This window comes from Eutrema salsugineum, unplaced genomic scaffold (genome assembly GCF_000478725.1).
Source record: "Eutrema salsugineum unplaced genomic scaffold, Eutsalg1_0 scaffold_5, whole genome shotgun sequence".
Lineage (NCBI taxonomy): Eukaryota > Viridiplantae > Streptophyta > Magnoliopsida > Brassicales > Brassicaceae > Eutrema > Eutrema salsugineum.
The window spans coordinates 10,712,751-10,724,950 of NW_006256612.1; the positions used below are offsets into that span (position 1 = coordinate 10,712,751).

The 12,200-nt window shown below is 34.0% G+C and overlaps 2 protein-coding genes across 3 annotated transcripts; one reads left to right on the forward strand and one right to left on the reverse strand.

Moving 5' to 3' along the window:
- The first annotated feature begins 3,242 nt into the window (after positions 1-3,242).
- Positions 3,243-6,218, forward strand: LOC18993479. The gene is made up of 10 exons (XM_006417009.2): positions 3,243-3,334; positions 3,637-3,748; positions 3,848-4,198; positions 4,289-4,375; positions 4,451-4,720; positions 4,818-4,953; positions 5,042-5,342; positions 5,433-5,627; positions 5,727-5,849; positions 5,945-6,218. Exons 3-10 carry the CDS (start codon positions 3,910-3,912, stop codon positions 6,053-6,055), a joined length of 1,512 nt encoding a protein of 503 aa, XP_006417072.1. The 5' UTR covers positions 3,243-3,334; positions 3,637-3,748; positions 3,848-3,909; the 3' UTR covers positions 6,056-6,218.
- A 156-nt stretch (positions 6,219-6,374) lies between these two features.
- Positions 6,375-9,441, reverse strand: LOC18993480 (probable WRKY transcription factor 4). Of its 2 annotated transcripts, XM_024152421.1 has the most exons (5): positions 8,809-9,441; positions 7,427-8,097; positions 7,166-7,339; positions 6,788-7,042; positions 6,375-6,684 (listed from the first exon to the last, which is right to left on the reverse strand). In XM_024152421.1, the coding sequence occupies exons 1-4, from the start codon at positions 9,232-9,234 to the stop codon at positions 6,802-6,804; spliced, it is 1,512 nt and encodes a 503-aa protein (XP_024008189.1). In that variant the 5' UTR covers positions 9,235-9,441; the 3' UTR covers positions 6,375-6,684; positions 6,788-6,801. The 2 variants fall into 2 exon arrangements, with proteins under 2 accessions (XP_024008189.1, XP_006417073.1); XM_006417010.2 differs by having other exon boundaries at positions 6,375-7,042; positions 8,809-9,440.
- Positions 9,442-12,200: the final 2,759 nt, after the last annotated feature.

A 12,200-nucleotide genomic window follows, 5' to 3' on the forward strand; every position in this document is an offset into this window, starting at 1 on the left:
ATGTTTTATTAGTGTAAAAAGAAATTGAACAACCATTAAATACAATACAATGTGTTACCAATATATGATTCATCATATGCATGATATGTAAATATCTTTTGTTTGGAACGTACATATCTGCTTCTTAGATTTTAAATATTAGTAACTTGTATGATATGTTACCAAATTTAAGTGACAAGAAACTTAATAAACGGTGACACGATACACTTTGAATCTTTGATCGATGTTTTGTAAATCTACCAACCACACTTGCAGCTGCTCAAGCCTCTTAATTGGACTTCAAAGCTTCCAATTAATGTTTCATTTCCTCGTCCGCTTCAAATTCAAAGTACTACTCCTTCCGTTTCACAAAAAGTGTCATTCTAAACATTTTTCACATTTATTAAGAAAACTATTAAAAATACTACTTTATCCTTTATTAATACATTAAATAACTTTTTTTCTTCTAATTAATACATTAAATCAATAGGGCAAAACTGGAATATTATTTAAAATTCTGCATTGAAAATATGAAACGATACTTTTTATGAAACAAAAATAAAACCTTAAAACGACACTATTTGTGAAATGGAGGGAGTATATTTTTGGGAAAAAGCCCTCTCAGTAAAAATCACTTTTAAATGCAATGAACTAATTTAAAAATAGATACAGTAGTTGTATACTAGTTATATATTTATATACATGTATCATATTCTGATATTCATAATATATAGTCAATACAAATCAATTATATGTTTTTTTGTTACAAAAATATCAACTATATTTTTAGTTTCCACGTATCGCGATACTTACTGTCTCACTAACCTTAACAAAACACTTGTGGTTATGGAAAACAAAAAACAAAATAAAACGTTGTTGTAAAAATTCGCAAGGAGTATATGGTAAGTTGGACAATAAGTCTATAAGCGGTTTCGAATTTTTGTGACACTCAATTTACTAGTCCGTGGTTTCCGTCTTACCGACCCCATTAACCAAGTTATCACTCAATATGTACATAGACCTGGTTTGCTTAGAAAAAAAGGTGCACCCATATGTTTTCTCATCTTACCTAATTTTGTATCTTTTGGGTTAGAAAATGGAGGCCTCACTTCTAACAAGCTTTCTCCCTATTAGGCTATTATTATACTCCACACACTCACTTTCTTATAAAATAAAATAAAAGAAAAGAATAACTGTTTGTTTATAATCAAGCTATCAACTCTAAGGTAGCATAAACGGCGGGGAATAAACCCAATATTAATCAAAACCAACAACAACAACAACAAAAATTAAAAATATTCGGCAGTTTTCCAGTCGAAAAACATATTTTGTTAATACGTGCTTTCATGATGATATATATATTTTTATGGAAATGTTAAATGTTTGATTTTTTCGGACTTCACTTTTTGATGAAATGGAATTTGTAATAACCTGCATGTATTATATAGCTAACTTGGATCTAGAAAGATTAATGTCAGTTATTTTATTAAATCAGTTTTCCAGCGACCTAGTATTTAACCTTGCTAATATGTTTAGATGGATATTAAACTCCTCTCGGAAATTGTTTCATCAATTAATGAAAATTTTGACAATAGTTTCCAAAAAAATGAAAAATGTTCCGAATATATAAAGTCCGGCAAAATTATGGCAAAAAAATACTGAACAAATCAATGATATAAAATGTGAGCCGTAAATAGCACAGTTGAAATATATACAAGAATCCATTGTTGAGTCTTTTTCCAATAAATAATATCATTATCAACTAAAGAATTTATTCGATATGTATAAATAGGAACGGCGGATGCATGAGAATAATTGCAAATGGAATTTAAGATATTAATAGCTTGTATTTAGTATAATCGGAAAGTTACATGTAAATATGTAATGGATATAACAATAACCAAATAGTTAAGAAAAGAAAAGAAACAAAAAGAACATAAATCAAAGTGGAATTGGTCTAGCTTGGTAGTCCTAAACATCATTTAAATTGAGCAACCCAACTACTTTACATCATTTTCGTTGGAATTATATAGGTGTTTAATTTAGAAATCGATAAATAAATTATGTTCCACAAACATTCAGAATCAGCTAAGTCTCTTTCATTCAACAGCTTCAACCAGAAGAGCATGAAATTAAAATAAAACACTGAAAACTACAGTATATAACAAAACTATAAAACTCAATGGTGAGAATATATCTCTTAGACGAATTTTCCTCCTGCGAACAAGACTTTGAATAACTAACTAATAGGCTTTTATTCACTTTTTACTCTCCATGTTTTATTTTCTTTGATAAGTTTTTTTTTTAACAACGGATTCAAAACTAAAAGTTCGGTTCTCAACTTCTCATCCATCGCAACAGAGACCATCACAATGAAACACATCATACACTAATAAATCTTCAAACGGAACAGGTTTTAGAATATAAACATTCAACAAGGCGTTTTGAGTTCGCTCAATGTTTTCATGATAATGATAATATATTTGTAAAACCAAAAAACAAGTTTATAACGATATTTAGTAATTATAAGACTGTAAAAATGCTTTTTGATTTTGTTCCATGCATTTTGGTGGGATAATTACAATAAATGAAAGTTATACATAAGCATGTGATCCTCGAGAAGTTCACACATACGAAAAAAATATTTTGATTCAACGTTTCGATGATTTTAGAGCATTTCCATTGTGAATCTCTTATACAGCCTATTTCAATATATATTCTGAGTGGGATAGATATCTCAAATAATTGTTAAGCTAAACACTTACCCTAATTTACACGTACCATTGTAAACGTTTAAACTCTATAATTTGATTATACTTGAAAAATATTTTTTCGATGATAATAAGAATAATAATAAAAAGGAAACAATTTCTTATGGAAGTTCGGGAAAACATATTTTTAAATGGACGTGGATTTAATATCATCGATGAGGAAGAAGACAGAGTATTAAAGAGGTTAAGAAATTAAGAAGGTTTTCCATAAATGGCGACACGTGCTGTAAATAACTCATCTCATCTGTAATTAAAACGTTGCTTATTAGTTACCCGCGAAGTTCATGGGTCAATCCCAAAACAAAATTACTTTCTCTGTAACAAATATAATATCATTAAAATAAACGAAATTAAAAGCAGAGAGAGAGAGAGAGAGGGAGATAGAGAATTAAACGGGGAAGAAGACTTGGGAGGGATCCGAAGAAAACGGGTTGCTTAATTTTCCTTTTATTTTAAGTTATTCAATTTTACTTTTATTGACACGAAAAGACACAGAAACAAAGAGTCGAGAGAGGCAGGGAAGAGAAAGACGAACAGAGGATTTTCAAAAGATCCTCTTCTTTCTCGTTCTTTTTCTTCTTCTGGTTAGTTTCCTTAACGAAGATTTTTCGTTTTGGTTAATGGGTATTTAACTTTTGTTTTTCTCTCTTTAAAAGGGTCTCAAGTTTTTCACGTCTAAATCATTGATCTTCGAAAACACTGCTTAACTGGGTTTTCAAGATTTTCTTTCCTTTCACGTTTTTCAAATGTTGCATTTTTTTGGGGTTTGATGTTAAATACGGTATAAGTCATCATCGATCTTTGCTAATTAATTTTTAAGACCAATCAAGCAACAAATTATAGAATGTTAGGCGCTCATCGAATTTTGTCTTGTTCTTTAATGAAGGTGGTCTTGAAGATACATGAATCAACATCCCAATGTTATGAATGTTGATGCATTCTCTTATGTATTCATAAGTTCTTACAGGTGACCTCTCTGAAAGATTAAAAAAAAAAGGGTAATCTTTTGCATTTGATTTTGATTTCAAACAAGATCATATATATTTGGTGTGTGTGGTAGTCTTATCATGTCTCTAATGTCTTGATTGTTTCAACAGGTTACTTAAAAGAATTTTGATTTGGTGAATGTAGTAGAAATCCTCCCACACAAAAAAAAAAAATGGGTGGCTGCGTTTCTTCCCAGAGAAAACTAAGCAACAAGCTTCAACAGAAGAAGCAAAAACGTGGCAGATCTACCAAATGTCGGTCCAAAATCTCAGCTTCGATGCCAGATGTTCCTATGAAACGCATGAGCAATGCGAGCATTAGAGATTTTGCGGTGAACGAATATGTTCATCTTGATTTCGAGAAAGGCGCAGCCAAGATGATGTGTAAGAGAGCTGAGATGTCTAATGCTAACTTCCATTTAACTCAGCTTCAATGGAACTGCAGCCAAATCGATGGAAACCGTAATAACATCTTTTTTTTAAAAAACTCTCATTAATTTCTTTCTTTCTGTTTTTCCTCAATTCTGATTTTTTTTTTTTTTCCATTTCCAGGAATATCACATGAGGAAGCTTGGTATGATTCCTTTAGTTACATTGACTCTGATTCTGATGATGGATCAAATAATAGTGTTTTCGAAGGTAAAGATTTTCTACATGAGACATTAGGTTTGTGGAAAAAATGACTGTGACTGAAAAAGATGATCTTTCTTGCAGATGCAAATCCTTCTGCAATGGGACAGGTGATTCAGTACGAAGAATTCTACGAAAGTTACCTCAAAATAGATGGAAACAAATCTGAAGCATACTCAAGCAAGAATGAAGTTAGCATAAAGAGAAACCAAGTGGCTGATGAATCTCATCATGAAACCTTCAAGACTACTACTTGTGAAGATCATCAAGATCACAGGAAGAAATCCTCAAAAGTTGTTATGGTCTCTGTGCGAAGGACTTCCATTGATAGAAAATCAACAGCTTCTGAATTATGTAAGTAGAAAAAAGTCTGTGTTGGTATGTTTTTCAAAGTTGGAACCTTTTTTACATTCTTCTGATACTTATGTCTTTGATTGTGTATCACCTTCAGCTTCTGAGAAGATTTTGTACCGACCAAAAGCCGGTTCTGTGATTCAACGTTCTTTAGGTGAGAAGCTGACCAATCAAGGAAGCTGGTCAGAACTTTCTCCGTCGAGTTTCAAGCTCCGTGGATTGAATTTCTTCAGGTTAATAAGGATTCAAATTTTTAGATCAAGAAAGTAGACAAACAGTTTTTGTAATCAGTGTAATTGTATTGTTTATATCATTTTGCAGAGACAAACAAAAGAGTCCTGCACCAAACTGTAGTCCTTACATACCAATTGGAATCGATCTTTTCGCGTGTCCCAAGAAGATAAACCACATTGCTCAGCACGTTGAGCTCCCTAACATGAGACCGGCGTCAACACAAGCATGTGATGTCCCCAATCTCTTGATTGTGAACATCCAGCTTCCAATGTATCCAACTTCTATGTTTGGTGACTATGATGGTGAAGGACTAAGTTTAGTCTTATACTTCAAACTGAATGAGAACTATCACAAAGAAATCTCATCTCACTTTCAAGAAACCATCAAGGTATGATGATGGCTCCAATCCTTATTTGAATATGTTTCTGTAAATAGAGATTTTTTATAAATAAAAAAAAAAAAATCGAATTTTTTGCAGAGATTTATGGATGATGAAATGGAGAAAATCAAAGGATTCACAAGAGAATCAATAGTTCCATTCAGAGAGAGGTTAAAGATCATGGCAGGTTTGGTGAATCCTGAGGATCTTCAGCTAAGTTCTACTGAGAGAAAGCTTATCACAGCTTATAACGATAAACCGGTTCTTTCTCGTCCGCAGCACGATTTCTTTCGGGTTAGAATGATTACAGATCTTTTCATTTGTTTCAATAGCTATTTTGAGATTTCATTTCCAGAGATTTGTAGTAATGTTATGTGTTGAACATTTGGACAGGGACCAAACTACTTTGAGATCGATTTGGATATACACAGGTTCAGTTACATTTCAAGAAAAGGACTCGAATCTTTCAGGGATCGGATCAAGAATGGGGTTCTCGATCTTGGTTTAACTATTCAGGTACTTGATAGTTGAAAATCTCCCAAAATGTTTTGGTTGGTTCTCTTTTGGTTGGAGTGTTGCTCAAGTAAACATTTTGTTTTTTGCTGTTACAGGCTCAATCACCAGAGGAACTTCCAGAGCAAGTACTGTGTTGTGTCAGGCTGAACAAGATTGATTTCGTGAATCACGGACAGATTCCAACGCTTTTAACTAACAAACAATGATGAGTTTTCATATCTGATTCACTACAAAAGATCACAAAAGAGACAATCAATCAATCAGTCCATGGGGGGTGCAAAGAGACAAAAGCAAAACAGAGAACCTTTTTCACATATTTGTATTGAAGAGACAAAAGAAAAAGAAAAAAACAAATGTCTTTTTTGGTAACCATAGATACAAGATTTGCTCCGAAATTTATTAATCTCATGAAAAGGATTCATTTGTACATACGTCATAGATTCGTACTCCACTATTCAGAAAAAAACCCCTTAAAAGCAACAATTGCTCCGTATATTTCACTAAGAAATGACTATGAGCAAAACAAAAGCAAGCAATTTAAGTCAATAACTATTCTGTAATAATATGGTAGTAAACAAAAAAAAAAAAAAAAAAAAAAACAGAGTTTGACATTACAACAGAATTTCATCCACAAATGTAAAATCTATAAACTGAAACAATAACACAAAGATACAACACAAAACCCCCCCTGTAATTTTCTTCCTCATGTACAAAAGAATTCACATAAGAACACAGAAATCTGAAAAAACCTATAAAGCTTCAAATTTTACACCAGAACATGCAAGAACAGCTGCTTCTGAAGCTCTTTCTCATTCAGAAAGGTGGATGTAGAAACCTGTTCGCAACAAATCTTCAGCTTCAACCAAAAAGATTCCATCAAAGCTGAAAACTTTGTCACGAAAAATATCAGAGTGGAAGTTGAGTTGATAGAGATGTACAGAGTTTTCTTCTCTCAAGTTATTTGCTCTTCTTTCAGCCTTAGACGTGCAACGGGCTGCTGCTGCTGATTTAAGTTATGTCTATTTTCAGGCCTTAACTGTGCCGCTGCAGCGGCATGGCTGCTTGATTTAGCTGCTGGAAGATCATGGTTATGTTTTCCTTCATATGTTGTTACTACAGCTTTTGGATCTGTTGCTGCTCTCTCTACATGTTTCCTCACTCCACATCCCTGTGTTGTGCACTTGTAGTAACTCCTGTGGATCAAAAAAGAGAATATTTACAGGAATGTTTTAAGAAAAAAATACTATATTGGTCACTCCTATCCACCGTTCAAAGAGTGTAATAACTTGACCAATCGATGAGTTTTCGTGTATTACCTCGGATAAGGATTCCCTTTGACAACTTTCTGTCCATATTTGCGCCACCTATAACCATCATCCAAAAGATCAACTTCACTTGTCGTTTGGACAATAATTCTAGGCTCTGTTACAGTTCGATGTGAAGCAGCAGCAACAGTAGCAGCTGGTTCCGTAACCCGAACTTCTGTACTTCTGCACATTCGAATATCTCCTCTCATCAAAAACCGAACAAAAAAATGGGTCACAAATCATCACCAAAACAAAGCTTTAAATTCTTACCTTCTCTTGGGATCAGGCTCGTCTTCAACTTTCTCTCTCACACCAGTCTCTCCATTACCGACTTCCTCGCTGTCACTTGCCTCAGACCCTTGCTCTGTCGTAGCTTGACTTGCTGCTTCGTGTTGTTCCCTCTTGGTCTTGTTAAAGCTACCGGTTTGATACTGTGATGCAGCCAATTCAGAACTCCCGCGATTGTTATTAATCAAACTCCCATTTAGATTATCTTTGTTTCCACGCTTCGTGTTTTGAGGAGGTTCGTGATTGTGCTGACCTTTGTAGATGATTTCCGTTACTTGTCCATCAAGAGATCTCTCAACCTTCTTCTTCACGGGACATCCAGGATTCGTGCACTTGTAATAGCTCCGAGGAAACTCGCTGCCTTTAACTTGCTTTTGCCCATACTTTCTCCAGTTATAGCCATCATCTGCTGGTTTGTCAACATTTAGAGGCTGTTGTGACCTGTGCTCGATGATTTTTATATCTGGAGTTTCTCTTTGAGCTAGTAGTGAAGAATCAGGAGCTGAGGTCGGGATCTGAGGTTGACCTGATGAAAATGATTGAACCTGAGAGGAAGGAGGGTACTCGGTTTGTGGTTGTATATTGGCATTGGCTTGAACTGCTTGAGCAGTGACTTGTGCTAGAGCTTGCTGATGTGTCATTCCATACGATCCCTGCACATTTGTTACATTTTTTCGGGTTAGCAAAAGAACCGGGAACACAAATCCGAGCACACTAGGTCCATTGATTCACAGTCAAGACAGAGGAGAAGCAGAGAAATGAAACCAGCAGAGACCTGCCTAAAAGAGAATAGCAGAGGCCTGTCTAAAGGAACCAATTTAACGAAAATGAAAATATATTGTTCCAGAATCAAACAAATGAGGTCACAAGAACAGGGTTTTTGGATAGGGCAACAAGAAATCTCCTGAGGGATCTTATTGTATAAACCTTGAGCAAGCCCAAATCTTGATGAGTATGTGTCTATCTGATCCACAAGCACAATTCGTTCTCTCTTGATCTCTAAAAGTTCCTACCTTTTCAATACAGCTTGAGCTGCAAAGTTCCTTCCTTCCTCTATGAGAAAATCCCAAATCTCTCTAATAAACCCCAATTCAACTCTAATCTGATTTTTTCTCCAATTTTGACCTCAAATGAAGAAGGTATGAAAGTTTTTTCATTTCTTCTATTTTCCAGCCAAATGGTTACAAATTTGTTAGAATTTAGCTAGATTTGCTAATAAAACGTGTTTCTTTTTCCCTGAGCAGCCAACCAAGCAACAACAAGAAACAACTCAACAAAAAAAAAAGCCATAAACATACAAGTTTCCATAAATAGAATTTCAAACTTTTAACCCAAAAAAACAAAATTTGTTGATGAATCTAAACCTGAACGGGAGAGAAAAGACCCAAGAAGCTCGGTGAATCCAACAACATCGCCGGACTTAACCCCGGCGGTACGGTGAACATCGACGGAGACTGCGAAATCATCAAACCGGTGGGTCTATTCTGCTTGAATCTCGGGTCAACATCACCGCTGGAGCTGTTATTCCCATCGCTAGCTGTCGCAGCGGCGGCGGAGGCAGCAGCTGCAGCCGCCGGAGAAGCCATGGCTCCGGCAAGGAGCTGAGAGAAAGACCTAAACTCATCGGAGTCGGAGAACATATTTGAGACCAGAGTCATCGGACCAGGGCTGAATCCAACGCCACCGTTGAAGAACATCTCACTAAACGGCCGTGGAGGAAGAGATAAAGTCGGTCGCGACGGAGCTCCGGTGGACTTCGATGTCGACGGAAGTTCTTCCTTTTCCGACATCGATCCCCAAAATTAACACACAGAAAAAGGGGAAGAAGAAAGAAAAGAAAGAAAAAAAACTAACAACCCAATAATCAAAACAAAAAAAGAAACTTTTTTTTTCTTCTCTATCTGAAAATCCTTTTTGTATATATCTGTCTGTGTGAATCCGTGTCGTGTTTCGCTACGCTTTTTTGCCGTTTTTTTCACTTGTTTTTAATGGAGATTTCGAGTTTTTTCTTTTCTGTTCTTAAAACGGATCTGGGAACATAAAAGATTAAAACTTTTGCGTTCTCGCTGTATAAAAGTCCACGCTGCAGATATGCAAAAGAAGCTTCTCTCTCCATTTTGTTTTTCTTCTTGTGTTAAAACTTAAAAGTACTTTAATTTTTTTCTTACTAGTTAAATCACTTTAGTTTTTTTTTCTTACTAGTTAAATTACTTTAGTTTGATTAATTTTCAGAAAATGAATAACTTATTTCGAAATGTATTGTAGCTATCAGTATTACTAAGGGATACCAACTTTTTGCCCCCAACATCTAATTTATAAGGAGGCAGTAGAAAACTGTAAAAAATGTTAAAAACAGTCGATATTGGAAGATTAGTATATTTTTCTGTCATTTTGTACACATTTAATTAAAAAAATTGAAATGTAGGAAAAAACTGCTTTTGAAATTTAATGTATATAATATGTAAAGAGATCATTTAAAAAAATAATAGATCAGTCTTTCCAGAATTTACAATATGTTAAAATCTCAAAAATAATATTTTTAACATTATGAGACTGCAGTGAAGTTTTAATTTAACCACCTTTGTACATTTTAAGAGATTTTAAATCGAATCGAAAATTTTGTTATGAAACTCTTGCACGAAATTTTGTCTCATAGCCAACAAACCTGAAACTAAATTATTACTGTGAGATCCTTAAACTAAAAGTATAATATGGGAGATAGAAAAGAAAATATGAAATTGTACCAAATTGATATAAATTAGATAGATATTCGATTTAATCAGTTTAGGTTTCACCTTTACAAAAGCGTCGGTCTTGGAATGTACGATGAACCTGGAGTGAAGAAGGCACTGGGACAAGGCCACAGCTACTCCACGTTGTACAAATCAGGAAATGACAGGCAGTTTCCCTTTTTGAAGGCCCATTTTATATCTTAATGGGCTGTCGAATTAGCCTAATCGTATGGTTCGTCTGAGATAATACTAATTCCATATGATTATTAGTATTAATTTATTAGTAGATCAACTATATAACTACATGTTTACATGTTATATTTTGTGAAATTTTTTCATGTGACTGCAAATGATATTTATATACCAATTTCTTTGGTTGGACTTTTGGGTGTGTCTTTGTAGTAGGAGGAAACGTGAGGCGGGTCAAAACTAGCAACATGATATTTGAAGAGACATTTGACTTTGGAAGAGCTAGAGCAATATAAGATAATATAAACATTCTTATGATATTATGTGGGACACACGTAGGCGCTAGTGGTAAAATCCTTTCATTTATTGCCACCATAAATATGGTAGCTACAACGTAACTCAACCCTCTGAAAAAGATAATTATCAAGTATCAACTACTATCTATTTTCAAAAAATATACAAAGCTTTTTTAGTATTAAATATTAGACTGGCCTAAATATGTATGCTCTATTGCTCTTTGTATTTTTCTTTTTCTTTTTGGTCAGAAATTTGTACGTGTATCTATCGATTATAATATAAGTAAGATCATCTCCAACCATGGGTTATTGAAAACAGTGTAAGAGTTCTTAAAACAATAATATAAAATAAAATCATGTACAAAATAAATAGAAGAGTCTTTAAATACATAAAAAAGAGGTTCTGAAACAAGAGATTTTGGATATCCTCTCTCCTATTTTAAAAACCTCTATAATATTTAATTATTATTTTCTATACATATAATATAAAGAGCTTCTTCTAAAATCCTCCCATTAAAGATGGTCTAACACTACAAGAAAAGACAGAGTTACCAACGATTTTTTACAACGAATTATTGTCGTCGCAAATTAACGACGATTTAGCACACAATCGTCGTTAATTCGTTGCAAAGAAAATCGTTGTAAAACCGTTTTTACGACGATATTTTGTTTTTAGAAATTAATAATTTTAAAAAAATTAAATCGTCGTAAAATCGTTGCAATTTACGACGATTTTTTCAAAAAAAAAATTAAAAAAAAAAATCAAATCGTCGTAAATTACAACGATTTTACGACGATTTATTTTTTTAACTTTTAATTTTTAATTTTTAAAAAAAAAAAATTATTATTAAAAAAATCAAATCGTCGTAAATTGCAACGATTTTACAACGATTTCATAAAAGATACAAAGTCTAGTTTTGGAAAATTTGTTCTAGTATATATATACATACTCATAACTATTAAACAATCAGTGTATCACTATCATCAGAGTAACCACCGGCCACCACGGATCACCAACGGCGATCAACAGCGACCACCACCGGCGACCACCGGCGACCACCAGCGACCATCGACGATCAACGACAATCACCGGCGACCACCACCAGCGACCACCGCCGCCGGAGGAGCCACCGCCGCCGGAGGAGCCACCACCGTCGGAGGAGCTATCACCACCAGAGTCACCATCGCCGGAAAAATAATAAAATCGTTGTAAATTTGTTGTAAAAATTAAAAAAAAAAAATCGTTGTAAAATCGTCGTAAAAATAAAAAAAATAATAAAAATCGTTGTAAAATCATTGTAAAAAATTAAAAATAAAAAATAAAAAAATTTGAAAAATCGTTGTAAAATCGTTTAGCGACGAATATAAATCGTCGCTAATTACAACGAATTTACGACGAAATTTGATTTACGACGATCGTGACGATTTGATTTTTGTCGTAAAATCGATGCAAACACTCATTTACAACAAATTTACAACGAATATGGTCGTTGTAAATGAGGTGTTTTCTTCTAGTGTAATACTTTCGACCAAAAAAAA

Excerpts from the sequence above, each read along its gene's own strand:
- LOC18993479 (XM_006417009.2), top strand. The coding sequence starts at position 3,910 with ATGGGTGGCTGCGTTTCTTCCCAGAGAAAACTAAGCAACAAGCTTCAA. Across the intron at positions 4,376-4,450 it reads AAATAATAGTGTTTTCGAAG|ATGCAAATCCTTCTGCAATG; the intron begins GTAAAGATTTTC and ends TCTTTCTTGCAG. Across the intron at positions 5,850-5,944 it reads ATCTTGGTTTAACTATTCAG|GCTCAATCACCAGAGGAACT; the intron begins GTACTTGATAGT and ends TTGCTGTTACAG.
- LOC18993480 (XM_024152421.1), bottom strand. The coding sequence starts at position 9,234 with ATGTCGGAAAAGGAAGAACTTCCGTCGACATCGAAGTCCACCGGAGCT. Across the intron at positions 8,098-8,808 it reads GTCTTTTCTCTCCCGTTCAG|GGATCGTATGGAATGACACA; the intron begins GTTTAGATTCAT and ends ACAAATGTGCAG. Across the intron at positions 7,043-7,165 it reads AAAGGGAATCCTTATCCGAG|GAGTTACTACAAGTGCACAA; the intron begins GTAATACACGAA and ends TTTGATCCACAG.